The 11,556-nt window shown below is 33.8% G+C and overlaps 2 protein-coding genes across 2 annotated transcripts; one reads left to right on the top strand and one right to left on the bottom strand.

The window, feature by feature from the left end:
- The first annotated feature begins 2,885 nt into the window (after nt 1-2,885).
- LOC139861732 (protein farnesyltransferase subunit beta) lies at nt 2,886-6,899 on the top strand. Its single transcript, XM_071850229.1, has 14 exons — nt 2,886-3,066; nt 3,166-3,252; nt 3,339-3,444; nt 3,547-3,582; nt 3,893-3,975; nt 4,560-4,613; nt 4,728-4,779; nt 4,987-5,051; nt 5,417-5,473; nt 5,571-5,643; nt 5,738-5,824; nt 5,909-6,029; nt 6,137-6,264; nt 6,473-6,899. Exons 1-14 carry the CDS (start codon nt 2,939-2,941, stop codon nt 6,710-6,712), a joined length of 1,317 nt encoding a protein of 438 aa, XP_071706330.1. The 5' UTR covers nt 2,886-2,938; the 3' UTR covers nt 6,713-6,899.
- Nucleotides 6,900-7,459: 560 nt separating this feature from the next.
- Nucleotides 7,460-9,516, bottom strand: LOC139864979 (RNA exonuclease 4-like). The gene is made up of 7 exons (XM_071853528.1): nt 9,460-9,516; nt 9,107-9,258; nt 8,662-8,792; nt 8,373-8,584; nt 8,087-8,293; nt 7,847-7,927; nt 7,460-7,764 (listed from the first exon to the last, which is right to left on the bottom strand). The coding sequence occupies exons 1-7, from the start codon at nt 9,480-9,482 to the stop codon at nt 7,518-7,520; spliced, it is 1,053 nt and encodes a 350-aa protein (XP_071709629.1). The 5' UTR covers nt 9,483-9,516; the 3' UTR covers nt 7,460-7,517.
- Between the last annotated feature and the right edge of the window lie 2,040 nt (nt 9,517-11,556).

Genomic DNA, 11,556 nt, shown 5'->3' with positions numbered 1-11,556 from the left:
AAATGCTTGGAATATTCGCTGAAAATAAAGATAGCGAATCAGTTTCCGTGCTAATAAAAGACTGCGGGTCACTTCGCTAAGTTTTCGCGGATAGTTAAGCAATCCGCAGACCGCGAATATTTCGAATACTATAAATATGGAGCTTGACCTCTCATTTATGGGTTGTTGATTCTCTGCCATTTGCCCGGACCTTTGTAATTTTCTCTTGTGATCTTGCCCAAGGAATTTTTACATCGTGTCGAGGTGAATCATGCTAATTGACAATCAAGACCAGGTCGGGGTGGTTGATCACTTGATTGTTAAAGTGAACGATGATCATCAGGGCCCAAAATAATCATCAAACATCCCATCCTTCATCTTAATCTCATTGCACTCAATCCTTAATTAAGTAACTCATTAATTATGGATTGATCATAAATAAATCTTAAGATGTTTGGTACGATGATATTGGATTGGGCTAGTAGATTGATAAATAACAATCACATTATAACAAAAAATAACGGTAGAGAGTAAAGTACAAGAAGAAGATTGTGAAACTATGTAGTTTGAATAGCTGCATTAGCAATGCCTCGTCACTCGGCCGCGCCACTGGAGCAAGATCAACATTGTTTGGAGGACCGGTAGATTAAATTGTCCTCGAGGAATACAAAACCCGAAGGTTGAATGTCAAGTTTCAGGACAACCCGCCTAGTCGAACAATACACAATAAAGCGATCCGTAGTAGATGGACGAAGTTTTAACACATAAGTCCTAGGTGTCCTAAAATAATTTATAATATGTTTCATTGCAAGAAAGTAAGGCTCATACGAATCATCCATGTAGAAGTAAATTTGATGCACCTCATAAGTATTATTACATATGATGAATTTTAGAAACTCTAATGCACCACCAAGATTGTGATATAGTCTAGAATCGGTGTTTGAATATGAGAGAGTTTCAACTTAGATGTTGTGATATTATGAAGAACTCAAAAGAGCGATATAAGAACCGTGAACACAACCAACAAAACAAAACTTACGTCCCGAACAAACAAATTACCAACCTATAACAAACTTGACAAAAAAGAAACTATAGAACGAAACAAACGAACCTCTAAAAAGAAAAATTGACCCAACATATAGAAACAAACGCCCACAACCAATACCGAAGGAAACATAGAGCCGAAAGAACAAAAAGAAATTTAGGCAACTATCCCGAAAAACTGACCGCATCATCGAAACTATTCATAAGCAAACATTCTTACTCTTCGAGACTGATTTAATGAGCTTTCCATCCACCTTAGCAAATCGAATGGACTTCCCCGACATTAAAGATAACGAAAACTTGAAGTCATTAGAAATTAAATTAAATTAAATTAAATTAAATATTAAATGGAAATAAATTAAAAATATCTATAGTATCTATCTATAGTATCTATTAAATTCCTAACTTGATGATGTCATAAAAAAATAATTTTCAAGGCTAAAAATAATTCAAAAATAAAAAGAAAATTTCTAAGACATCCATGATGATGTCATTAAAGTAACTTATTATATTTAATAAAAATTAAAACATGTTAAATAAATGTACAATATGAGAAACGTTATCTACAACCTTATGGTAAAACACCCTCATAACTATATGTATAATATTTGAATTATTATGTACAACCTTATGATAAAACACATCTCTTATCATATGTACAATCTTTAAAACAAATTATACAATCATTTACAAAATACCCCATTAACACATATACAAACTTTGAAGCATATTGTACAACTTTTATTAAAAAATTGCATTTTAATGTTTAAAGAAATTATAAGAGGCATTTGTTATTAGTAATAATTTTTAATAAAAATATAAATATTTAATTCTTAAGCAAACTTTATTATTATTTATTATTATTATTATTATTATAAATAAAATTTTTATTAAAAATATAAATATTGTATTCTTAAGTAAATATAGGTTCGTTTTACGGGATTCATTATGTTAGATATGTATGCTAAGGTAGTTCATTTATTCTGTCCAAGTTAAGTACATCAATATGTTTGTAGTTTATCTTTAAAATTTTCGGATGCATATGTTCCACACAAATAGAGACGTGGAGACGAAATTTGAGTGAGGAGCAATACAGAAGCAATAGAGACGAATAGAGACGAATTGAGAGTTTTTTGTTTTTTTGTTTTTTTAAAAGAAATAGCGATGCTTCTGCAGGGTTGTAAAAAACGGGCCAGACGGCCTTCTAGACGGATTTTTGAATGATTCGTTCCATTTGTACCTGAAACGTTTGAACAACGGAAATCGACCAAAAACGGTCAAACGACGGTCAAACACAGGTTAAAACGGGGTTTTTGCGTTTTCCCCAATTATTCACGTTTTGTTTTTTCAAAATTAAAACTTGTGGTACGGTATACTTAGGGTTTCTTAAATTGAAACTTCCTTTTATCGCGACCTCAGTACTCGACTCCTCACAAAACTTAGAGTTTTTTCTCTACATCGATTTAGCACGACCACTTGGGGTTTATCTTCTACACCGATTTAGCAGCTACAAAACAAGAGATATCAACAAATAATTCTTCTAAATTTCATTGTATTTCACTATTTCTCACTTACAAAGGTATGATTTCTTCTCGATTTTACTTTATCTCCCACTTACAAGTTTCTTAGTCGGAATCTGTGATTTCACGGGTCATTAAACTAAATGACTATAACAATTACATTTACTTAATACCTAAAACATATTATTAAACTGTTTCGTTTAAAAAATCCGTGATTCTACGGGTCATTTCACTAGTTAAGTATTTAAATATTAAATTAAATTAAATTAATTAAATTAAATATTAAATATTAAATTAAATTAAATTAAATATTAAATATAAACATCAAAATCGGGCGGAAATCCTACCGTAATAATTTAGGACCCACGGAAAGTTGCGTCGGACGGACGACCGGTATGGAGTCATCGTCGTCATCGGAATGGAAGCCGACGGTAAGCCAGGAAGAACAGTGGGCACTCAGTTCTCAAGTTCATTCTATTTATCAAAACTTTTATAATATTCCTCCCAAATCTCAATCAGTTATGTAAGTACACCTACTTTTAAACCCTAACTCTTTCTTTGTCATATACATACCATCCTGTATCCATCTGTCGATTGATTCATAAAATTAATTATCAATTAGGTTAGAGCTGCTACGCAGTAATCACATCGAGTACCTCATCAATGGCCTTCGTCGTCTCCCATCTTCGTTTTCCGTCTTGGATGCCAAGTATATATACATATCTCTATCATACATTGATTTATATAAATATGAAAGTTTTTACAGTCAATTAATCATAGCTATGTTTTTTATAGTCGGCCATGGCTCTGCTATTGGATTCTTCATTCGATTGCTTTATTGGGAGATTCTGTTGATGTTGCTTTGGAGCGTAGCGCCATCGACTTTTTAAGTCGTTGTCAGGTTGATGATTTTAAACGTGCAGTGTTGCAGATTATATGTATGTTCCTTTGGAATGGTATGAGTTTATTGATTGTAAAATGTTGTTTGATTGTGTGCACTCAGGATCAGGATGGAGGATATGGCGGTGGACCTGGGCAGGTAAGTTATTTTTATTTACGATATTTAACTTATTAATTGTTGAAGGATGTTATAATAACCTTAATGGGTTAGGTATACTAGATGGATTCGTAATAAAATGGTCTGATGTGGATTTGTTAATTGGTCGATGATTTGAATATTAGGTTCAGCTAAGAATTTGAAGTTTCTCAATAACACTATTTTGAAGAATACATATACTGTTTATCGTCGTTTGTGTACTAATTCTTGTAGTGCATGTATATGACATAAATATTCTGACTTTTGAGTCGAGGTTCATTTTAACGTTGCTAACAGTTGCTACCTTTTCCAGATGCCGCATCTTGCAACAACTTATGCTGCTGTTAACTCACTCATCACTCTAGGCGGTTGTAGATCATTGGCATCAATTAACAGGTTTGCTTTGTGGAATTAGTTACTCCCTCTGTCTTATATTTAAGGACCGTTTTTGGCTATTCATCGTGTATTATTATTGTAAGGTTATAAGTTATAATGAAAGAGCTTTTCCTTACAACATTGTGGGTGATATTCAGGCATCCTTTTGTAGTTAGCTTCATTCTTTTACAGAAAGACAACTATACTTCCACATATTTCTTGCTTTTCTATTCTAACTAGCCATCACTTGAGCTACATTAACAATTTGGTTTTCATAACAGTTACAGCCACAGTTGAGTATGCTTTACCCGACTTGTAAACCATGTGACCCGTTTCCTCTTTAGTTATATTTTCTTACTGTTAGCAATAAGATATAACTCAAGTTAACACCTTTTTTCTTTGTAGCACTTTTTATTCTATACGACTTATGTGACTCAAGTGTGACCCTTTGTAAATTCCTAACTTCAACAGCTTAGTGGTTTACATATCAAAACAATAGACGGCGTTTTTTTTGTACATATCTAGTTAAAAGCTTTTTTATAGTTGAATCTTTTTTGATTGTGACTTTCTCATATCATTTTATTTTAAGTTTCTTATTTTTTCAGAGGCAAGATTCACTCATTTCTGCGAAGAATGAAACACAATAGTGGAGGATTTAGGTATGTAATAAAACTACATTGAGTTATTCAAATATTTTAGTTGATGTAAATTTACTTGATTGAAGGATCTTGTGTATCCATATAATAAGGTGGTTGAATGTTCATATATTTCAGTATGCATGATGGTGGGGAAGTCGATGTTCGTGCTTGTTACACTGCCATTTCTGTAAGTAAAAAATTCGCCCTCCGTCTCTATTATTTTATATTTCATTTATATGCACATCGTAGTAGCAAAGAGTCATTTCAGTTGTATATTTTGGGTTACCAAGGAGGCCCTACTGTAGTCACCTATGTTGATTTTTCAGGGAAAGATTTAAAATTCATTTCAATGTTTAAGACATTTTATAATTAATACTTGAATACTTGATGTCAGGTTGCAAGTGTTTTAAATATATTAGATGAAGAACTTGTTGAAGGAGTGGGAGATTACATTTTAAGGTTGGTTATGTAAATCTTAGTATTTCGTGTCTGTACATGATCGCATTCAATTAAGAGTTACTGATTCATCTGTTAGATGATTTTTGAAAATATAAATTAATAACTTTTATCAAATTGCAGTTCAAAAATTTCCTGATTGGTTTCTGAAGAAGCACGTGGAAATAAGCTGGATTTTCATAGAACCATTTGGGCATTTGGAAAAAAAATTCGTTTTAAACATCTTTTAGAACCACTAGAAAATTTAAAATTTATGTGTTCTAAATCTACATTATTATAGTTTTTCTACCAGTTTATTTATTTATTATTTTTTTAAAGCTTTAAAGTTAACAAGTTAAACGTTATACTCACTATTATCATTCAAGCAGCTGTCAGACTTATGAAGGTGGGATTGCTGGTGAACCAGGTTCAGAAGCTCATGGTGGGTATGTTTCAGTCATTTACAACTTTATGCTGAGTTTGATTATATTGATTTTGTTCTACCACGCATAAGTGCATAACACCTTAATTATGTATCTATAGGTACACCTTTTGTGGGTTGGCCACAATGATTTTGATCGACGAGGTTAACCGTTTGGACTTGGCTATTCTAACTGTAAGACTGTCTAATTCTCTTACGCAACACATCTATGCTATCCGATTTTCCAGCTTGTGTGTTTTTCTGATGTGCTTATTATCGTTTGAACCAGGATTGGTTGCTTTTCAGACAAGGATGGGAAGGTGGATTTCAGGGAAGAACAAATAAGTTGGTTGATGGTTGCTACTCATTATGGCAGGTTTATAAAAATTAGTTTCACGTCACATAAATTCAGTGTTTGTGTTTCATTTTAAAATTTATTAATGTGATGCATTTTGACCAGGGAGGAGCTGCTGTGTTGATACAAAGATTACATGCAGCCACTAGTGAAGGGCACGATGAATGTTCCACATCATCTGAATTATCTAATTCCGATGATGATGATGATGATGATGATGACGAAGGTAAGCCAACTTTCATTTTTATATGTTTATGTTCATTATTTAAAAGAAGCAATATTTATATTTATATTTATATATAATAATATGTGTGTGTGTGTGTGTATACACAGGACAAAATAGTGATGATGATCAAGTAAATTCATCTAGTATTCCTTTTGATCACATCCAGAGGCATACTGAAGTAGAGCCGTTTTTCAACAGCCGTTCTTTGCAGCAATATATCCTTTTGTGCTCACAGGTGCGTCCACATTTTCGTATTTACTATCTTTTTACTTTTAAGTTCATCTTTGAGATCAAACAGGATAACGAATCCGTGTCCAAAATCTACATCTTATGAGTAAAAAGTACTAAGTTTGACCTTGAAAGTCAAGTGTATGAAAATATGGTTCTCTTATATATGGAATTTAATATAATGAATAGTTGTTGGTGCATTTATGGTGATATAGATGGAGGGAGGGTTTAGAGACAAACCAGGGAAAAGCAAAGACTACTATCATACCTGTTATTGCCTTAGTGGTCTAGCGGCAGCTCAGTATGGTTGGTCCAAAGATGATGATTCTCCACCGTTACCGCACTCGGTGGTGGGTCCCTATGATAATCTTCTACAACCAATTAATCCTCTTTTCAACATTGTCGTGGAACGGTACAATGAGGCACACAAATTCTTCACCGATGCCTCGGCATGAATAATCCTTATCTTTTAAATGGGAAATGACTAATCTTATTGAATTGTTTTCACCTTTTAACTTGTACTTGTAACTTGGCGCTATTGTAATGTGTTTGGTCATCGCTATATTTATAGATCTACAGTTCTCAGAGATTGTCGATTTTATAGGACCTCAAACTTGCACTGTTTTTTTTTTTTACTCAGTGTGGATTCCGGTTCTGGGCCCAAATCTCATATCTGTTCCATGTATATTGCTTATAAGAAAAACACAATCACCGAGTAAAACATAATATTGTTTAACAAGGAAACAACCCACAAAAGCCAAACAGCTAGAACCGATCCCAAGAAACAATAAACATACAAGTGACCAAAGAACGCAACAATCGATATACGCCATCTGTTTTAGCCGTGCACCACTAAATGTGTATTGAAGTGATGTATAATACAATGTTTTAAAGCATGTTTGGTGATTGTATTGTTAAAACATGGCGGTGTTACCTTTTGTAAACCTAGCTTGTTCAAAGATAACAGTTAATTTCAGTTTTGTTTGGTCCCAGATGGTGATATATTTGAACCTTCTCCACAAAATACTTTGTATTTATTCATATTCATAATAAATCTAATACATGATGATATACTCGTCAACATACTATCTGTCTATCTCATATAATACAAATCTCCCCTATAATCACCTACTGTAAATATGAATAAATTTTTATGCTTTATTCCTATTTATCAATAATAATATCATTAACCATCAGCTCAAATTTAGCTATCAAATTCCGCCATCTTTAATCTTCATACCAATCAATCATTCCCTTTGTTCAGATATAATCTTTGGTATCTAAGCACCAACAGTAGAAATCAGACCTAGAAATAGCAAATAATTCATCAGGACTCATTCTTTCGAGCTCGTTTTGTCTCCACGTCGCAAAGTTATTCTTATTTTGTGGGTCAGTAGCCAGCGGATAATTCTCATTTCTATGAGCCTGAGACTTCAGCCTCCTGTAAAGCCTCATGGTCGCAACGCAATCATCATAAGGATCTTGTATCCCACTTTGGATATCATATCTGCATAATAAAAAATAAAATCCATTAGTTAACTTCAAGTCTTTATTAGTAATACACTTAATAACGGTCCACCGAAGTTTACCCTAGGTACGCTCTCGTGAGATACTTAAGCGAGTTGCTGAGTTTGCTAGTCTTCATTAAAGGTGGGTAAGTAGCCGTATCCCTGTAATCGAAAAATCGCGTTAATATAAGACAAATTACGTGGATATATGGTCCTTGTGGTTTGTACCAGATTAGATTACTAGTAGTCTAGTGTGGTCCCTTGTTTTTTTTTTTTTTTACTTGGATGGTCCCTATGGTAGTTATCTAAGAAGGCGCATACCTTATTTTAACTACAGGGTACTCCAGTTCCAAGCATTTAAGATCATGATCCAAACCATGGCCCACAAGAATCCGTGCTTTCCCGCCTCTTGGGCGGATCTTCCATATCGGTTCACCGTTGCACAAAAAATCTTGAATCTTTCTTTGAACCTGCCTAAGTGGCATTGCGTCCCTGAGGTATTCAGGCCGAATGCCGGTTGTCTCATACCTGTATAAATAAACAGCTTCTGTTAACAAAAGAACATTATATTATCAAGATTTTGTTTAATGGAATATAAAAAAGATACCTATAATGTGTAACAGGAAGGTGCGGTTTGACATAGGACCGAAATAATATGTTTTCGTATTCGTCTATGATGCAAACTTTTGCACATAAATCTAATGAACCATCGCTACCACCACCAACCATTTTGCAGGCAAGGGCAACGGCTCTTGTTTTCCCGCCATCAATTCTTAAGTCATCTTGGATGCCTAAGTTAGCAAATCGGTATAGTACACCCTGTGATAAGAATAATCTTTGATTAAGACATGCGTACTTAGTCGGAAAATGGATATATGTGATTTAATAAGTATTACGTTATTTCCACTTGACAGTTGGCATGTATCTCGGTGAATCCTGACAGAGTTGCGGCTGCTAAAGATGTTTAAGCAGATATCGCAACCACGATCCCTGAACACCCTTTCACATTCTGCTTTTGGCAATGGGCCTACAAAAGATGGAATATTATCTCTACGTGTACTTAACTGATGCTGTGAAACTCATGTTGTATGAAACAAGATTTGGAATTAGAGCAAATAGCATACTCCTTCCGTCCCATATTAATACACCAGTGTTCTAAATTAATTGTTCAGTTCCATAAATAGATAATAATTTATATATAGTTCATTTACATCTCTACTTTATGAATGCAAAACAAAAAAATAAGTAAAATGTAAGGGATAAAACTGTAAAATTAATAAAAACTGTGTGTTTTTCGTGTGAGTAAAGAATAGCCAATAACAATTATATATCGTATAATACCTATAAGATGCTCGCGGAGAGATTCAAATGATCGGCAACGTTTTCCACAAATTCCACACATGGGCTCATGAACTGAGTGATATGAGGTCCTCATGTGTTCAACTAGGTGCTCCTTTCTGTTGAATTGTCTATAGCATGCTGCACACTTATTCCTGCCCAAGATAAAGTCATTTATAGTTAGCATATGTAAGGGTATCTTTTTTTATTTATCATGTTGAAAAGTTGTTTCTGACTACCAACAATAGTTATACATTTATCAGTATTATACACAAACATATATGCAAACTGATAACATAGAATGTCATGAAAGTCCTACATTAGTGTTAACATATGCATCATGTTATGCTTGTTACCTTAGAGTATCAGAAGTATCCATTTTGCTGTTAACTTTGATGTCTGAAAAGCAGAGTTCTTTCTTGTAGTTTAGGAGAAGAAACGCAGAGAGGGTTGAGAAGAACGTAAGAAGGTGTAAGGTATTTATAACCTGAAAAGAGTAGATTCTTTCTTCTAAGTGGATCCAAATAGCTATATGTCGTGCTGACCCGCATGCCTGAAGCACAAGTACTTAATGAAGAAAACATACTTGGAACCAAAATGGTGAGTACAATCGGACAACTGAAAACGACTTGATTCTTTAAGAAATGTTTGCGTTAGTTTGCACGAGTTAAGGTCTTAATCATGAATGCTTGACTGCATATACTCTAGTCCAAGAACATGCTTGATATATAATCCAATGGGTCCCATTACAGATCTTATAGCATATTTGTACTCTCATTTTTATTCCTATGATTGTTTCTTCTTATTTTATTCCATGTTTCCTCTTAGTCTTTATGTATGGTCAAGTTGGTACTTTTACCATTTTCTCCTTGGGTTAGATACCATGCACACACACATAAAGCCTCACCTTTATACTGGTGAATAGTTATCGATACGTATGCGTACAACCACATGCCACTCTATTTCACTACAAGTAGTGGTGGATGGTACTAGTGTTTAAGCATGGTTAAGTTGTGGGAACTATTGTACTTGTAGCCACAAAACGTGTTGTGTCTGATCACTAAGGTCAAGACTTATTAACTTGATTTTTGAAATTATGTCTTTTTTTAATGGTGTAACCCATGAGGATTGAACTTGGGTTGCATTAGAGATTCCCAACTCTCAACCATCAGGGTATCCTCTTGAGGTTAATTTGACATGAGGGTTGTTTTAATCGGAATCAATTAACTAATTGTGCTTATTGATTTGGTCATAGATTTGTTTGTGTTTGCGTGGATAACTAAACTAGCTTTTTGTGAAGGGATAAGATACTAGATAACAAAGTATATTACTGACGAGTGACGAATCAATGCATGTGACGATGATATTGCGGCATGGGGAATTAGCATCAAACAATTGTAATGTTAAATATGTGCAGTTGCTGCAGATTGATCAAGATAAGATCTTCAACCATGCCCATGTTTAGGTATCGTTGATCTTTAGTCAGTGACCGTGTGATGGGTAAATAGTAGACACATATGATGCTGCGCGCATTATCGATATATTGACTTTTTGAGAGAAAAAAAGAAAATGTAAGAGCAGATTCTTTGTAATGTTGGACTGAAAAGCTAATTTTGACCAAGGTAGGGGTCCAAAGATTCGAGCTTTGAAGATACCCAATAAAAAAAAGTTGTAGGAAAAGCATATTTTGCATGGATACTTGTTGGTCCAGTAGTCTTTAATTTCTTGTTGTGTGGATCATTCTACAGCTATAAGAGTAACAGAGTTCAGTTTAGAATGTCAAACAATAAATAAAAAATGTGGTGTAGAAATGTTGAAATGGGAATCAAAGTTAAGTAATTTATATGGTCAAAGAATGCGATGGTTTTGTGGCTTTTGTAGATGAGTTCGACGAAAAGCTTTTGTGAATTCGTATAGTAAAAATACCACGAGAATGTTATGTACGTGTCGACATTCAGAACATGTAGATTTGGGGTGAACCACTCTAGGGATCAATCAGAATTTGGGTGAAGTTTCTTTTACAAAACACACAAGTGTTTTGTTTTACAAAACACACAAGTATGATATATGCTAATGTATGAAACTTTATGAAACTTATTGATTCTAAACAAATAATGGTTTGCACAATGTTATGATAGTAATTATTGGCATCTAAATGGTTAAACATATAATGGTTTTTTGTTCAGACTATCTAAAGAGGACAGGGCACATATGTGCATAACCTAACTGAATTATCGTGTGACCGTTTCTAACTCTCTTTATCTATTTGATTGTTGATTATATTAGTGCCATTTTTCATTTTCTAAAAACTATGGTTTCAATTAGGGAGCAAATGTAAGTCCTTATAATCCCTTGATGTCTTCTTTTATGAATGATGCATTTGGGGCTCATGCTAAGGTTCTATATGTGGGGTATATCATATAATAACTACAACTTTATAGAGCTTAATAATT

Source organism: Rutidosis leptorrhynchoides, chromosome 8, assembly GCF_046630445.1.
Source record: "Rutidosis leptorrhynchoides isolate AG116_Rl617_1_P2 chromosome 8, CSIRO_AGI_Rlap_v1, whole genome shotgun sequence".
In the NCBI taxonomy this organism is placed as follows: Eukaryota; Viridiplantae; Streptophyta; class Magnoliopsida; order Asterales; family Asteraceae; genus Rutidosis; species Rutidosis leptorrhynchoides.
The sequence above is the reverse complement of the archived record's forward strand: the minus strand, read 5'-3'. Positions and strand labels throughout refer to the sequence as shown.

Coding starts and splice junctions, on each gene's coding strand:
- LOC139861732 (XM_071850229.1), top strand. CDS start 2,939: ATGGAGTCATCGTCGTCATCGGAATGGAAGCCGACGGTAAGCCAGGAA. Junction 3,976..4,559: donor TCATTGGCATCAATTAACAG/GTTTGCTTTGTG, acceptor TTATTTTTTCAG/AGGCAAGATTCACTCATTTC. Junction 5,052..5,416: donor GTGGGAGATTACATTTTAAG/GTTGGTTATGTA, acceptor TCATTCAAGCAG/CTGTCAGACTTATGAAGGTG.
- LOC139864979 (XM_071853528.1), bottom strand. CDS start 9,482: ATGGATACTTCTGATACTCTAAG. Junction 9,259..9,459: donor GATACTTCTGATACTCTAAG/GTAACAAGCATA, acceptor TATCTTGGGCAG/GAATAAGTGTGCAGCATGCT. Junction 8,585..8,661: donor AACTGTCAAGTGGAAATAAC/GTAATACTTATT, acceptor TTCTTATCACAG/GGTGTACTATACCGATTTGC.